The sequence below is a fragment of the Gekko japonicus genome, unplaced genomic scaffold, assembly GCF_001447785.1.
Source record: "Gekko japonicus isolate JY-2015 unplaced genomic scaffold, Gekko_japonicus_V1.1 scaffold365, whole genome shotgun sequence".
Classification (NCBI taxonomy): domain Eukaryota; kingdom Metazoa; phylum Chordata; class Lepidosauria; order Squamata; family Gekkonidae; genus Gekko; species Gekko japonicus.
The window spans coordinates 414735-427189 of record NW_015162488.1 but is presented as its reverse complement, the minus strand read 5'-3'; the positions used below and the strand labels follow the sequence as shown (position 1 = coordinate 427189).

The following is a 12455-nucleotide window of genomic DNA, read 5'->3' as shown; positions in this document are numbered from 1 at the left end:
GGGGATTGGCAACCCTAGGTTCAGAATCCCACTCTGCTATAGGAGCTCACTGAGTGACTTTGACCCAGTTACACACACTCTGCCTAACCTACCTCATAAGGTTGATGCGAGGATAAAATGGATGGCAGCAGAACAATGTAATATGCTTTGGCCCACCATTGTGGAGAAAGACAGGGTATAAATGAAGTAAATAAGGGAATAATAAATTAATAAATATCAGAAATAGTGGTCTTTGGTCAAAGAAAGATATTTGTTCATGTTACCAAAGCAGCAAGATAGTGTCTTTTAATATTATCAAGTCAATGTGTATTTCCTCCCAGATTTAACATATATTCTATGTGCATTTTGTCCAGGTACAACTTTTTCTAGTGAATAGACTGTTCTTTCTGAATAGTATGTGGGCCGAGGGGTGGCCCATCCACTAAACACCAGTGTTACCTCTAAGCTGAGTTAGTGTGAGCTAGCTCACAGTTTTTTAGCCTCTGGCTCACACATTTTTGTCTTAGCTCAGGAAGGATGGCTTCAGAGCAAACTAATTTATGCAGTAGTCAATTACTCACTCACAGCTTTAATACCAGTAGCTTACAAAGTAGTTTTTTTGCTAACAAGACTCCACAGCTTAGAGGGAGCATTGCTAAACACACATTTGTGATTGCCTAAGACACACGAGGCAGAGGCCCACTGGAAGCCTACTCCTTCCCTCCGTCTTCTGCAGGAAGGGGCAGGCACTTTCCCTCCTTCCCTTCCTCGTGGTGGGGGGAAGGACAGATGACAGTTTTGCAGTCGGCAAGTTCACCTCTTGCTGGTCTCCCTGAGGGTGGTGGTAGGTTTGGCAACTAAGGGCATGACCAGAGGGGTTGTTTACTGTTTTAATTGGACTTTAGGCATCTTCACAGTGAGGTGCTTTGGGGGGGAGTGAGGTTTGAGACTGAGGGGACCTTCAGAAGCTGTTTGCATTGTGCTTCAGTCTCAGAAATAGTGTACTATTTTATTTATTTATTTATTTATTTATTTGATTTATACCCCGCCCTCCCCACCAGAGCAGGCTCAGTGCTGTGCACTGCAGTAAAGGACTTACGGTTGGAGAAAAAACACAAGCAAAGAGAACTCATGGGCCACGTAGAAGTAGCTCTTTGGATTCCAGCCAATGTATTTATAACCTTCTCAATCCAGCAAAGATTATGACGAATTTCAGACAGGCAATATATTCCGGAAGAGGAACGGTTCCCAAACGGTTTCTGGTCTGTCATTTCAGACAGAACCGTTTGAGAACCGGTTCCCTTCCGGAATATATTTGTCATTTCATACACAATCGCTTCTGTCCCGTTTAGGAAACGGGGCTGAAGCGTTTTACCTGTCAACTGCTTCCAAGTACTCCTCAGTTTCCTCTCCCGGTTCCGATGCGCTTTTCCCCACCTTTTTTCGCCCGCGCGGGGAATCTCCGCCTTTTTTTTTTTACATTTGCTTTATAGCATTATAGCGCTATAACGGAATAGCATTATATCAATTCCATTGGAATGCATGGAGTGTTTTGTTATACTGCTATAGCGCTATAGCGCTATAAAGCGAATGTTTTTTAAAAAGCCGGAGATCGCTCGCATGGGCGAAAAACAGCAGGGGAAAAGCGGTGCAGTCTGAAATGGCAAACCGCTTCAGATCCAGCTCTTTACCTGAAGGGGAAAGCCCTGTGTGAAATGGCAGCCCTATACCAGTTCACTTCAAAACGGATCATTACCAGCTTGAAACCGGGTGAAACTGGGTAATGTAAAATTCCCCTATGTCTGCTTAAGTGTTATCAGCATTTGGGGGAAATAGTTTTTTTATGCAACACAAATTTTCCACCTTGTTTAATATTAAGTTTTTCAAAAATGCCATATCATTTGGAGTGTGTATGTGTATAAAGTTAGTCAAAGAATTGTTCACTTCTCCATACAAGCCTCTATAGATATTTCTATGTTTTATGCGTAGTTGTATGGCTGTGTGCTTGAATTTGCTTCTGAAGTCTCATAGTTTAGGATGTTTGTATATTTTCAAACACAGGTGCCAATGTTAACAGTCAGACTCCTCCTCCCATTGAGGGGCAGTTCATAGGTTAACAAGCCAGAAATGCCTATCTAAACATCACCCCGATATCTTAAGTGCAGGGCACTGCTTGGGCCACAATAAACCAAAATGGATGCCAGTCAGGCATCAACCTGGGAAATCATTTTTCAAGGTGCGAGTCAGAGTGGCTGACTGGCTACCACCCCTTCACCCATTACCCTTCATTAAGTGGCAATTAATTAATGCTTAAGTCTATTCACCTTCCCAATTAACCTTCCTGTGCAGTGCTTGTAGAGCCATCAAACCTCTCCCATCTCTTTGTCTACCTCCAGTAGAACCATCAACTCATTGTCCTCTGGAGGTGAGTCAGCCTGCCTCAGGATACTTTTTGCCCTACAAACATGTCACCCCTGCTGCCACAGCAGAGTGTGTGTGTTCTTGGATCCTCTGCACGGTGGGGATTTGGCAACATGTGGAATTACATTGGACATGCTACTCAGGTGTTGCTGAGAAATATATATATATATATTAAAAATTACTATCAATGTGATTCTTAATACATAATTACTTCAAAATGCTGTTTTGGTCTTCTGTCTTCTCATGACTGCCATAATTTTTTTCTGAATATGCTGCCTCCTCCTACATGTTGGCTCCCTCAGAGGACATGGCTAGACAACTGGGTAACTTATGCTCATACAAAACAAAGTCTTGTAATGTTCTACAATGTGATGCTTCTGGGTACTGTAGCACTCACTGACAGTTCCCCAAGTACTCACCATATGGTTCAGGAATGTAGACAGGGCCATTGTGAAGGTAAAACCCGTGACTGGCTGCCTCCATATAAGTAAAGCTTTTCACTTGGATCCTATCCACTGCTAATTGGAGAACATACCTTTTCCTCTTTGGTCATTCGCTCTCTCTCTCTCTCTCTCTCTCTCTCTCTCTCTCTCTCTCTCTCTCTCTCTCTCTCTCGTGTGTGTGTGTGATATCCTTCCTTTCCCTGACTGGTTCTGTGTGTGTTTGTGATCCCCTTCCTTTGTGTGTGATTCCCTATTTGTGATCACCTACTTCTGTGTGTGTGTTCCCACCCCCTTCCTCTGCTTCCTGTGGCAGCCATTTTGTAGTGGCACCTGCCACCTTGCCTCAAAATTCCCAACATGGTTACCTCTTAAAGAACAATCCTAACCAGGTCTATTCAGAATCATACTCAGTGCTGCGCAATAGGATTTAATCGCAGAAAAGTGTTCTTAGGATTGTACTATTAGATACTTACATACGTTCATTAATTTTCCACCATCCATGCTCACAGCCTTTAATGCTCTTTTCACTGATCGTATAGTTATGAAATGTCAATGCTATACCAAGGTTCTTCTGAGGAGTCTGTATGGAAGAAATATATTTAAATTATATTTAAATTATTCACTTCCTTCAACAGGGAAAGCCTCCAATGGAGACTGACTTTTTTGATGGAAAATACTTCCTTTGATGAAGAAAAGTTTTCCTTTGTTGAAGGAAGTCTTTCTCTGTTGGAAGAAGACTTGGTGGAAGGATGCAAAAGAGAAGCAGTCTTCCAGATCAGATGCAACTGACAAAGAAACTTTTTGACAAGTGTGAACTCACCATTGAAAAAACAAGGATGGCTCTAAAAGTATCCCCAAATTGCTTTACTGACCAATCAGAAATAACCTGATTCCACCTAAAATAGACAAGCCAATCCTCTCCAGCACATCAGTTTCGATAGCTACCATCACCTCTGTCTAGTCTGGATTCAGTTTTAGAATGTGTTATCCACCCTCCATCTGTGACTGCCAGGGTTTAATCAACACTAGTGTTCACTTGAACTCTATTGCAAGTGCCTTTTCTGAGCAAACTTAAATAGCTCTGATACTCATATCACATCATAGCAAGGAGCAAAGGAGAAACCATCCAGGTCAGTGGCTAGTATGCTTGGGCCTCAGCATTGGGCCACAGGTAGTCAGTCCAGGAGCAGTTGCTGGTCTCTGTGTGCCAAACCTCAAGAAGCAACAGTGGTTGCCACAGCTCAGCTGCCAGCACATCAGAGAGTCTGGTGAGAAAGGCCATGATGGTGCAGGCCAAGAGCAGGTGCAGCTTTCCAGCCCCTTACAAGGAAACCTTTCATTTCCCACTACAGCTATTTGACCAGAGAGAGGGAGAGAGAGCACACCATTCAGGCTTTGTGCTGAGATCAAAGAGCTCAGAGTCTTGTGATTTCACCTCAAGAGAGAGAGAGAGACAGAGAGAGAGACAGAGAGAGAGAGAGATCCGTTTCCAACTGATGCCAAAGTGGAACTGTGAAACTCCTCTACAATAGGATTTTTAAAAAATATATAGTTAACAAAAACAGAAAGAGTATATTTATTTGTTCCTAGCTACAATCTGAATGAACAATCTATTTCCAGAAAAGGAACAAAAGGGATGCAATTGGCAACCTGCAAATCAAAGATTAAGGAGTGCAGTACTGTCAAAATCTGTTAGTTAGTTTGTTTGTTTAATTTATATCCCGCCCTCCCTGCCAGGGCAGGCTCAGGGCAGCTTACATAGGATGTATAAAACAACTAAGACACAAAATTCAGTAAAATCACAACAATATAACTATAAAACATAACATAATATAAAGTGCTAGTGCAGTTCGTGTCACAATGTTCAGACACTATTTCCTTTACATATATATGTACTAGACCATTTCACATATGCATTCCTTTATGAGAGGGGGAGGAATTTGGTAGCCTTGGCCAACTGAGAAATACCTGGTGATCATCTGCCCCTCTCTTTTTTCAGGTACTTTGAAAAAACTGTGTGAATCAAAGTGAGGGGAGCAATAACAGGGAGGAGATTTGGGCCGTGTGTGTGTGTTAAGTTGCTTCTGACTTATGGCAACCCTATGAATTAATGACCTCCAAAACATCCTATCGTTAACAGTCTTGCTCAGGTCTTGCAAACTGAATGGTGTGGCTTCATTAATTGAGTTAATCTATTTCATCTTGGGTCTTTTCTTTTCCTGCTGCCTTCAACTTTTCCTAGCATTATTGTCTTTTCCAGTAAATTTTGTCTTCTCATAATGTGACCAAAGTACAAGAGCCTCAGTTTGTTCATTCTAGGTTTTAGGGAGAGTTCAGGCTTGATTTGATCTAGAACCCGTTCATTGGTATTTTTGGTGGTCCATGGTATTCACAAAACTCTCCTCCAACACTACATTTCAAATGAGATTTTGGCCTTTTATTTATTTATTTATTTGGCTTGCTACCCCGCTCTAACCCCCGAAGGGGTCTCTGAGCAGCTACAGTTATTCCTTATCCCTAACCTATGGCCACAATTCTTAGGGGTGGGGACATCCCTACCGGCACCCAGTGGAGGGGGGTTATTCTTTTTTTTTCCTCGGGTCGGCTCCGTCATCTTCAGCTGTGGCTTCTGGCTCCTTTTTTTCTGGCGATCCTTTCAGCAGTGGATTGGTTGGTCCTTCTGCCGCGCGGCATGCTCGGCGTGGCCATGGCTCTGCCCTCGCGGCTCCGCCCCGCCTGCGCCGCCACGCTCGTGCGTCATCCCGGCTCCGCCTTCTCCACCGCCGTCTGATTTCGCCACCGATGTATCCGGACGCCATTTTCGCCGCTCGCTGCTTTCGCCGTCCGCTGAGCTCCGGCCCTCCAACGACCCCCACGATGGGGGAGGGTGCCCCCTACCATCTAAGGTAGGTTCCCATTTATCTACTTGCGCTTATTTTGATATTAATGGCGCTTTCGTACCGCTGGGTTAGTGGGAGCTGGGACAAGGGCCAGGTGCTCAATCTGGCCGCGGCGGGTATTGAACAGCTGTACAGCTGTTCGTAGATGTTATTAGTAGCAGGCAATTAACTGCCTGCGCCACCGCTCCCTTTTTTCAGTGACCACAGTGGAAAACAAGATTTTGGACTAGATGAACCATTGTGACTCTTGTTGACTTCTTAAATCAAGACTTTCAGGGTGGAACTACACCTTACTATAATAAAGTTAAAGGCAGGGTTGGAGAAGAATTTTAAACCTCAGAACCAGAGTGTCCTGAAATATCCATGTGTCAGTTATGCTTCCTGTAGCAATTCTTGCTTTCAGTTTCCCACCCCACTCATTCTTTCCCATTCTATCCCTGGACTAGAGTTGCCATGTCCCAATTACGCACTGGCGGGGGTGGGGGGTAGGAGGGAACTTTCCAGGAGCAGGGATGAGTGCCACAATGCATCACAGGAAGTGATGTAGGCACCTCAGAGATGTTGGGCAGCGATGCTTTGGTTTTGGGGCAAAACTCTATGGTAGAATTAGCTACAAATCATAGAGTTTTGTCCCAAAACCAGAGAGGTGCCACCTGATGCCCCCAACATGCCTACAGCACTTCCAGGTTACATATGCGCATTGCAGTTATTTCTGGCTTTTCGGTGGTAAGAGGGGGTAATTTGGGTGGAGGGGAGCATCTGAAAGTGGGAGACCCCTGCCCAGACCTCACAACCCAACCCTGGCCTTCTTCACTTGATGTCCCCGTGTTGCTGAATGCTCTTCTGAAACTGCATCACTGATGCCTTCTGCAGGGCTTTTTGCAGACTATTCTGTTTCAGTGGGCTTGAAGGGGACATGTCCTAAGTTAGAACATAAACTGATTTGTCTCTGAGAGACAAATCATTTCGTATTAATCCTTTAGAACCAATGATACTGTATTATAATTTGTTGTACTGCCTTTTTAACTTCTATCTACTGGCAGAATCATTTTCAGGTCATCATCTCAAGCAAGGTTTAACTATCACATCCTGGGCCTATGCCGCTGCCAGCCAAACCCCAGTGCAGATGCAGCAATTTCCCATACTGTTGATGGCTGGGAGTGAGCTAAACCCCTGTAGTGCATTGACATAATCCTTTCTGTGCTGCCCTACAATCTTGGGTGACCTAGTTGGACAACTCACCCTGTTTTATGACCTTGTAGGCATGCTTTGTAAGCTCCCATGGGCTAAGAGAAAATGTCCCTCTAGTGTCCCAGTGCAGAAAAAATTCTATAGCTGCACTACTGTTGGATATGCTGCCACCACAATTAGTTTGATTCTTATGAAGGCCAACATGTAGTTGGTTAGTGAATGTTTAAGAATGTTCTGCTAGGAGCTGTTGTCTAGTTTAGGGTTTAGTTCAAACGGAATGCTAAAATTCTGTTTTCCATTTTGTGCAGCTTTCTTGGGTACCGCCAATAGTTTAACATGTTGACAATGGTGAGAAATAGAATTGCAGAGCTTATAATCACAATGGCTGTTGGAAAGTGCCACTGTGGCGCTTTGAAGTCTTAGCATGTTTGAAGCCGTTTATAGTTTCTCCTTCAGGCATCACAATGACTCTAAGGCCTGTGCTGATGAAAAGAACACCGTATTCTTTACATTGGATATGGCTCACTCCTCAAAGCCATGCTTATCTGTGTCCTCAGATGGGTTATGTGATACCTTCTGGTACTTTACCTCTTTGAGATGCTGATGGGAGATAGTACTTTGAATCTGTCTTGTCAGAAAAAGTAACCATTGTGGTGCAACAGTCAGAATTCTGCATTAACACTAAAAGCCAGGTTCAAAACTTCATTCAACTATGATGAAGCTTACGGGGTGACCTGGGGCCAGTCACTCGCTCTCAGCCTAACATACCTTATAGGATCATTGTGAAGATAAAATGAGGTAGATCCTCCTTGTAAGAAGGTTGGAATAAAAATTCAGAGGGTAATAAGACTAGATTTTAAAAAACTATTGGTAATGGAAAACTGGTACATCGGGGCAGCATATATTTCTAAAATATGGTTTACCATGAGCAGGGAGGACTTTTTTTCTTTAGGGGGGGGGACATTCAAACACATGCTCCCCCAGCTGCAGTCCAAAAGCATACAGGAATGACTATAAAATGTGCAATTACTTCACAATGAACAGGATCAACATTTCTATGATATATTGGGGGGGGGAGTGTTACCTGGAAATTCCATGAACAAATGCATTTTGGAGGGTAATAACTTGGGTAATATGGACTTGTGATTCTCCCTTCCAAGCCAGCACTTCCTAATGCCTGGATAGCTTTGCCACATTCTAATAACAAAAGAAACATTACACTATATTATTATTATTATTATTATTATTGTTGTTGTTGTTGTTGTTGTTGTTGTTGTTGTTGTTGTTGTTGTTGTTGTTGTTGTTGTTGAAATAAACCAAAAATCAGCCCCCAAAAGAAAAGTTGTTCAGAACTATATATCAACACAATGGGGGGGGGGGAATGAGTGGAAATGGAAAACTAGCAAATCCAGAACACAGTAGATCTCAGAATACTACTCATTTTGTCCTCTGATTTCCTAGCTCTGGCCTGTTTGTATGACACTGGTAAAGCAGTGGAGCAGGAGGCAGTGTGCCCTACCACAATTTGATTCATTACTTTAGAATGCCCTCATCAGTACATTACATTGACATGAATGTGAATTTTTAAACCTTACAGACATTGTTGACACTGAGTGTGCATGTAACAACTACTCCATCTACTGGCATAATGGAGCACAAGGCACATGTCTTATTTCTGCAATGGTAGACCACTGCATATACTGTTGTTTTACATCCTGATGGCTTTCCCTGCTTGGAATGCACTGCTTGGTTGGATCCCAAGATGTTTTACTTTGATGCAAGAAGCTGAAAGAATGTACAATCGATAGCAGGGATCCAACCCTATGATCTGATATGTACACCCCGGAATCTATTATACTGTCATTGAAGATACTTCATAAAAGATGGTTCTAAGAAAATATACTTCTTCACTAGAGCATAAGCAATGCTGCTGACCCAAGTATAGCTAAGAGTACCACAGAATCTGGAAATCTGAAGAAAACACTCTAGGAAGGCAGGTGATTGGTGGCAAAGAGGAAACAGTTGTAGAAGTGGGAAAAGGTTGTCAGAGAAGATTTAAAAAGAGCTTGACATCCTTTAATTAATGAAGGTGTGAGAATTTCAAATAGGGAATGCAACCTTTATTATACTGCTATGACTTTCACATACTTTCTTGTGGAATCACTTCAAAAGAGCTGTGGATTTCTTTCACTGTGTCCACTTTTGTGGACTTCAGGGTAACCAGCATCATATTGTTTGTAGAAACAAAAGATATAAGTGAGTTGGTTGGCTCACAAATTCTGAAACAAATGGAACACTTTATTTATTTAACATATAAGATGAAATATTTTAGCCATTATTAGCCTTATTACAACAAGCATTTTTCTTTGTATCCACCAGAAAAAAATATTTTCTCCTGGATATATATAGCTGAAGTTCACAAACTCGATGTGGCCCAGAGCAAGCAGATCTTAGAGACCTAGCAGTACCAACTCTGAAAATTGTGTGTATAGACAAATAGTGCAATCTATTTTTAAATTGTTGTTTATAAATTGTTGTTCGTAACTGTTTTTAAAATGTCTTTTAATGTATTTATACTATGATGTCGAATGACTTTGTGATCCGCCCTGATCCCACTTGTGGGGAGGGTGGAATATAAATTCAAAAATAATTTTATACACACACACACACACACATTATCTCTCATTACAATGAAATGAGCCAAGATCCCTTTTTTGTCTTCCTGAGTTGTTCATGTTAGTCTATACATCTCACTGCATAGCTCTGAAACAGGAAGAAAACAAAATCTCCCATAATTAAGTGGATTATGAGCTTCAGATTCACTCCAAAGCTGCAAAGCAGGGACACTGCCTCTGTCTGCTTACTATGATGGAGAAAAAGTGGATTCATTGGTGAAAATCACTATATAAAACTTCACCAATCAAGTAAGAATCAAAACAAGTGTGATGGACGTCTGCTCATTATGTTTATCTAATTCCCTCTTGAAGCTGGCCATGTTTGTAGCTGCCACCACCTCCTGTGGCAGTGAATTCCATGTGTTAATCACTCTTTGGGTGAAGAAGTACTTCCTTTTATCTGTTCTAATTTGACTGTGCAGCAATTTCATTGAGTGCCCACAAGTTCTTCTATTGTGGGAAAGGGAGAAAAGTACTTCTTTCTCTACCTCCTCTATCCCATGCATAATCTTATAAACCTCAATCATGTCACCCCTCAGCCTTCATTTCTCCAAGCGAAAGAGCCCCAAGCGCTTTAACCTTTCTTCATAGGGAAAGTGTTCCAACCCTTTTATCATTCTAGTTGCCCTTTTCTGCACTTTTTCCAAAGCTATAATATCCTTTTTGAGGTGTGGTGACCAGAACTGTACACAGTGCTCCAAATGAGGTCACACCATCGATTTATACAAGGACATTATGATACTGGCTGATTTGTTTTCAATTCCCTTCCTAATAATCCCCAGCACAGTGTTGGCCTTTTTTTTTTTTTTTTTGCAGTTGCATACTGTCTAGACATTTTCATTGAGTTATCTACTATGACTCCAAGATCTCTCTCTTGGTCAGTCTCTGCAAGTTTGGACCCCATCAATGTGTAATTATATTTAGGATTTTTTGCTCCAATGTGCATCACTTTGCACTTGGCCACATTGAACCCCATTTGCTACATTAACGCCCACTCACCCATCCTCGACAGATCCCTTTGCAGTGTGTCACAATCTTCCCTGGTTTTCACCACCTTGAACAACTTTATGTCATCTGAAAATTTAGCCACTTCACTGCTTACTCCAAACTCCAAATCATTAATAAACAAGTTAAAAAGCATCAGACCGAGTACTGATCCCTGTGGTACCCCACTGCTTACCACCCTCCACTGAGAAAATTGCCCATTTATGCTCACTCTCTATTTCCTATTATTAGCCAGTTTTTGATCCACAAAAGGACTTGTCCTTTTATCCCGTGACTATTGAGCTTACGTAGGAGCCTTTGATGAGGAACTTTATCAAAAGCTTTCTGGAAGCCAAGGTAAAGATGAAATAGCATTTCCATTGGTGGAGGAGGGAATGGCTATTTCTGCCAATTCCTTCTCTCTCCCCCTGCCCCAATCCTCCACACAGTTCCTGTGGATACACTGACCACAGGAACACAGTTTAGGGGCCACAGAAGCCTGCAGCAGGGAAATAAGAGACAGAGAAGTTTTCATCTGCTAGGGTTCCAAGTCTTTGTTATCCATTGTTAGCTGTGATTAATTTTGTACACAGTTCAAAAATAGCTGCAATGAAAGCAGTGATTTAATCCATTGGAGCTTCTGATAGAACATAGTTCCAATGAGATTCTGATCCATCAATGCTTGTCCATTTTAGTTCTTTCGAGCACATGGCCTGATGTCTTCAGTGATCACGCAATATAATTATGTTATATGGGACTAAATTTACTGACATGTCTCCCTATTCATTCAAATCTATGTTTCAAGGAAACAATTAGCTCATGCTATTAAGGTAAAGGTTCCCTTGCTCAAAAGCCAGTCGAATCCGACTCTAGGGTTGCGGTGCTCATCTCCATTTCAAAGCCGAAGAGCCAGCACTGTCTGAAGACATTTCCCTGGTAATGTGGCTGGCATGACTAAACACCAGAACACACAGAATCCTGCTCATGCTATTAGTAGACAGATAATTGTCTGTGATGAAAAGAGGTAAAATGGTGTCTTATTCTTGTACATTAAAATTATTCCCCTCTATTAAACAGATTGAATAAGACTTCTTTAGATGTTCAAAGGCATACCTACCGATTCAGTACCTTACTTTTGATTGGCATCAGGGAATCGTAAATCGTCAATGAGTCAGTGATGCAATTGTCTGCTTCAATCTGAATGGATGCTATGGAGAGGCGAATAAGGTATCCCACCAATGCAATCAATTTGAAATAGCAGATCATCTTTCCTGGTGTTGCAGAAAAGTCCAAAGGAAAATGCTGATGAAGATGATCTGCATACAGGTCATACATGCAGTTTGAACCTGTGGAAATAGTCCATTTCCAACTCTTGTTAGTAGAGCTGAGATTATTGTACTTGCAAAAAAGCCACAAATCTAGTTGTACACATTGATGGAAGGGTGTTTTTCAAAGGTTTGTAATAAAGAAAATCCATGCTGTGCATACTTACAACTTCATTCATCTACAATGTCCAGAGTCAGATTTGCATACATAAATAAATAAATTTTAATGATTTATTTTTAAAGTGACTATGCATTTTAAGAAAAGTGGGGAATCAGGAGACAAGGGTCCTTTTTCTCTCCCATTTTCTCTACCATTTTTCTCTCCCATTCCTAGTCCCCTGTGTGCCATGTTCATTAGACTAATTTTCTGTTCATGCCAATCACAATGAAGACCAAGACCAAAAAATCAACAAATGTCTACTTGTTGTGCAACTAGAGCCTAGATTGACAGAGTTTCCATGTAGATAGAGTGTTGTTTTCATGTAGTTAGAATGACGGTGGTTTTGCAGTAGGAGATCATCTGTTTCTCCCAATGGA

At 41.9% G+C, this 12455-nt stretch overlaps 1 protein-coding gene across 1 annotated transcript in view; it reads right to left on the bottom strand.

Moving 5' to 3' along the window:
* TMPRSS7 (transmembrane protease, serine 7) overlaps positions 1-12455 on the bottom strand; it is a 36902-nt gene that overhangs the window by 12555 nt on the left and 11892 nt on the right. Inside the window, exons 7-10 of the mRNA XM_015405948.1 lie at positions 11711-11939; positions 9083-9213; positions 8019-8131; positions 3317-3423 (exon numbers count right to left, since the gene is read on the bottom strand). Of these exons, the coding sequence (XP_015261434.1) occupies positions 3317-3423; positions 8019-8131; positions 9083-9213; positions 11711-11939 (580 nt within the window). The remainder of the gene's footprint in view (positions 1-3316; positions 3424-8018; positions 8132-9082; positions 9214-11710; positions 11940-12455) is intronic.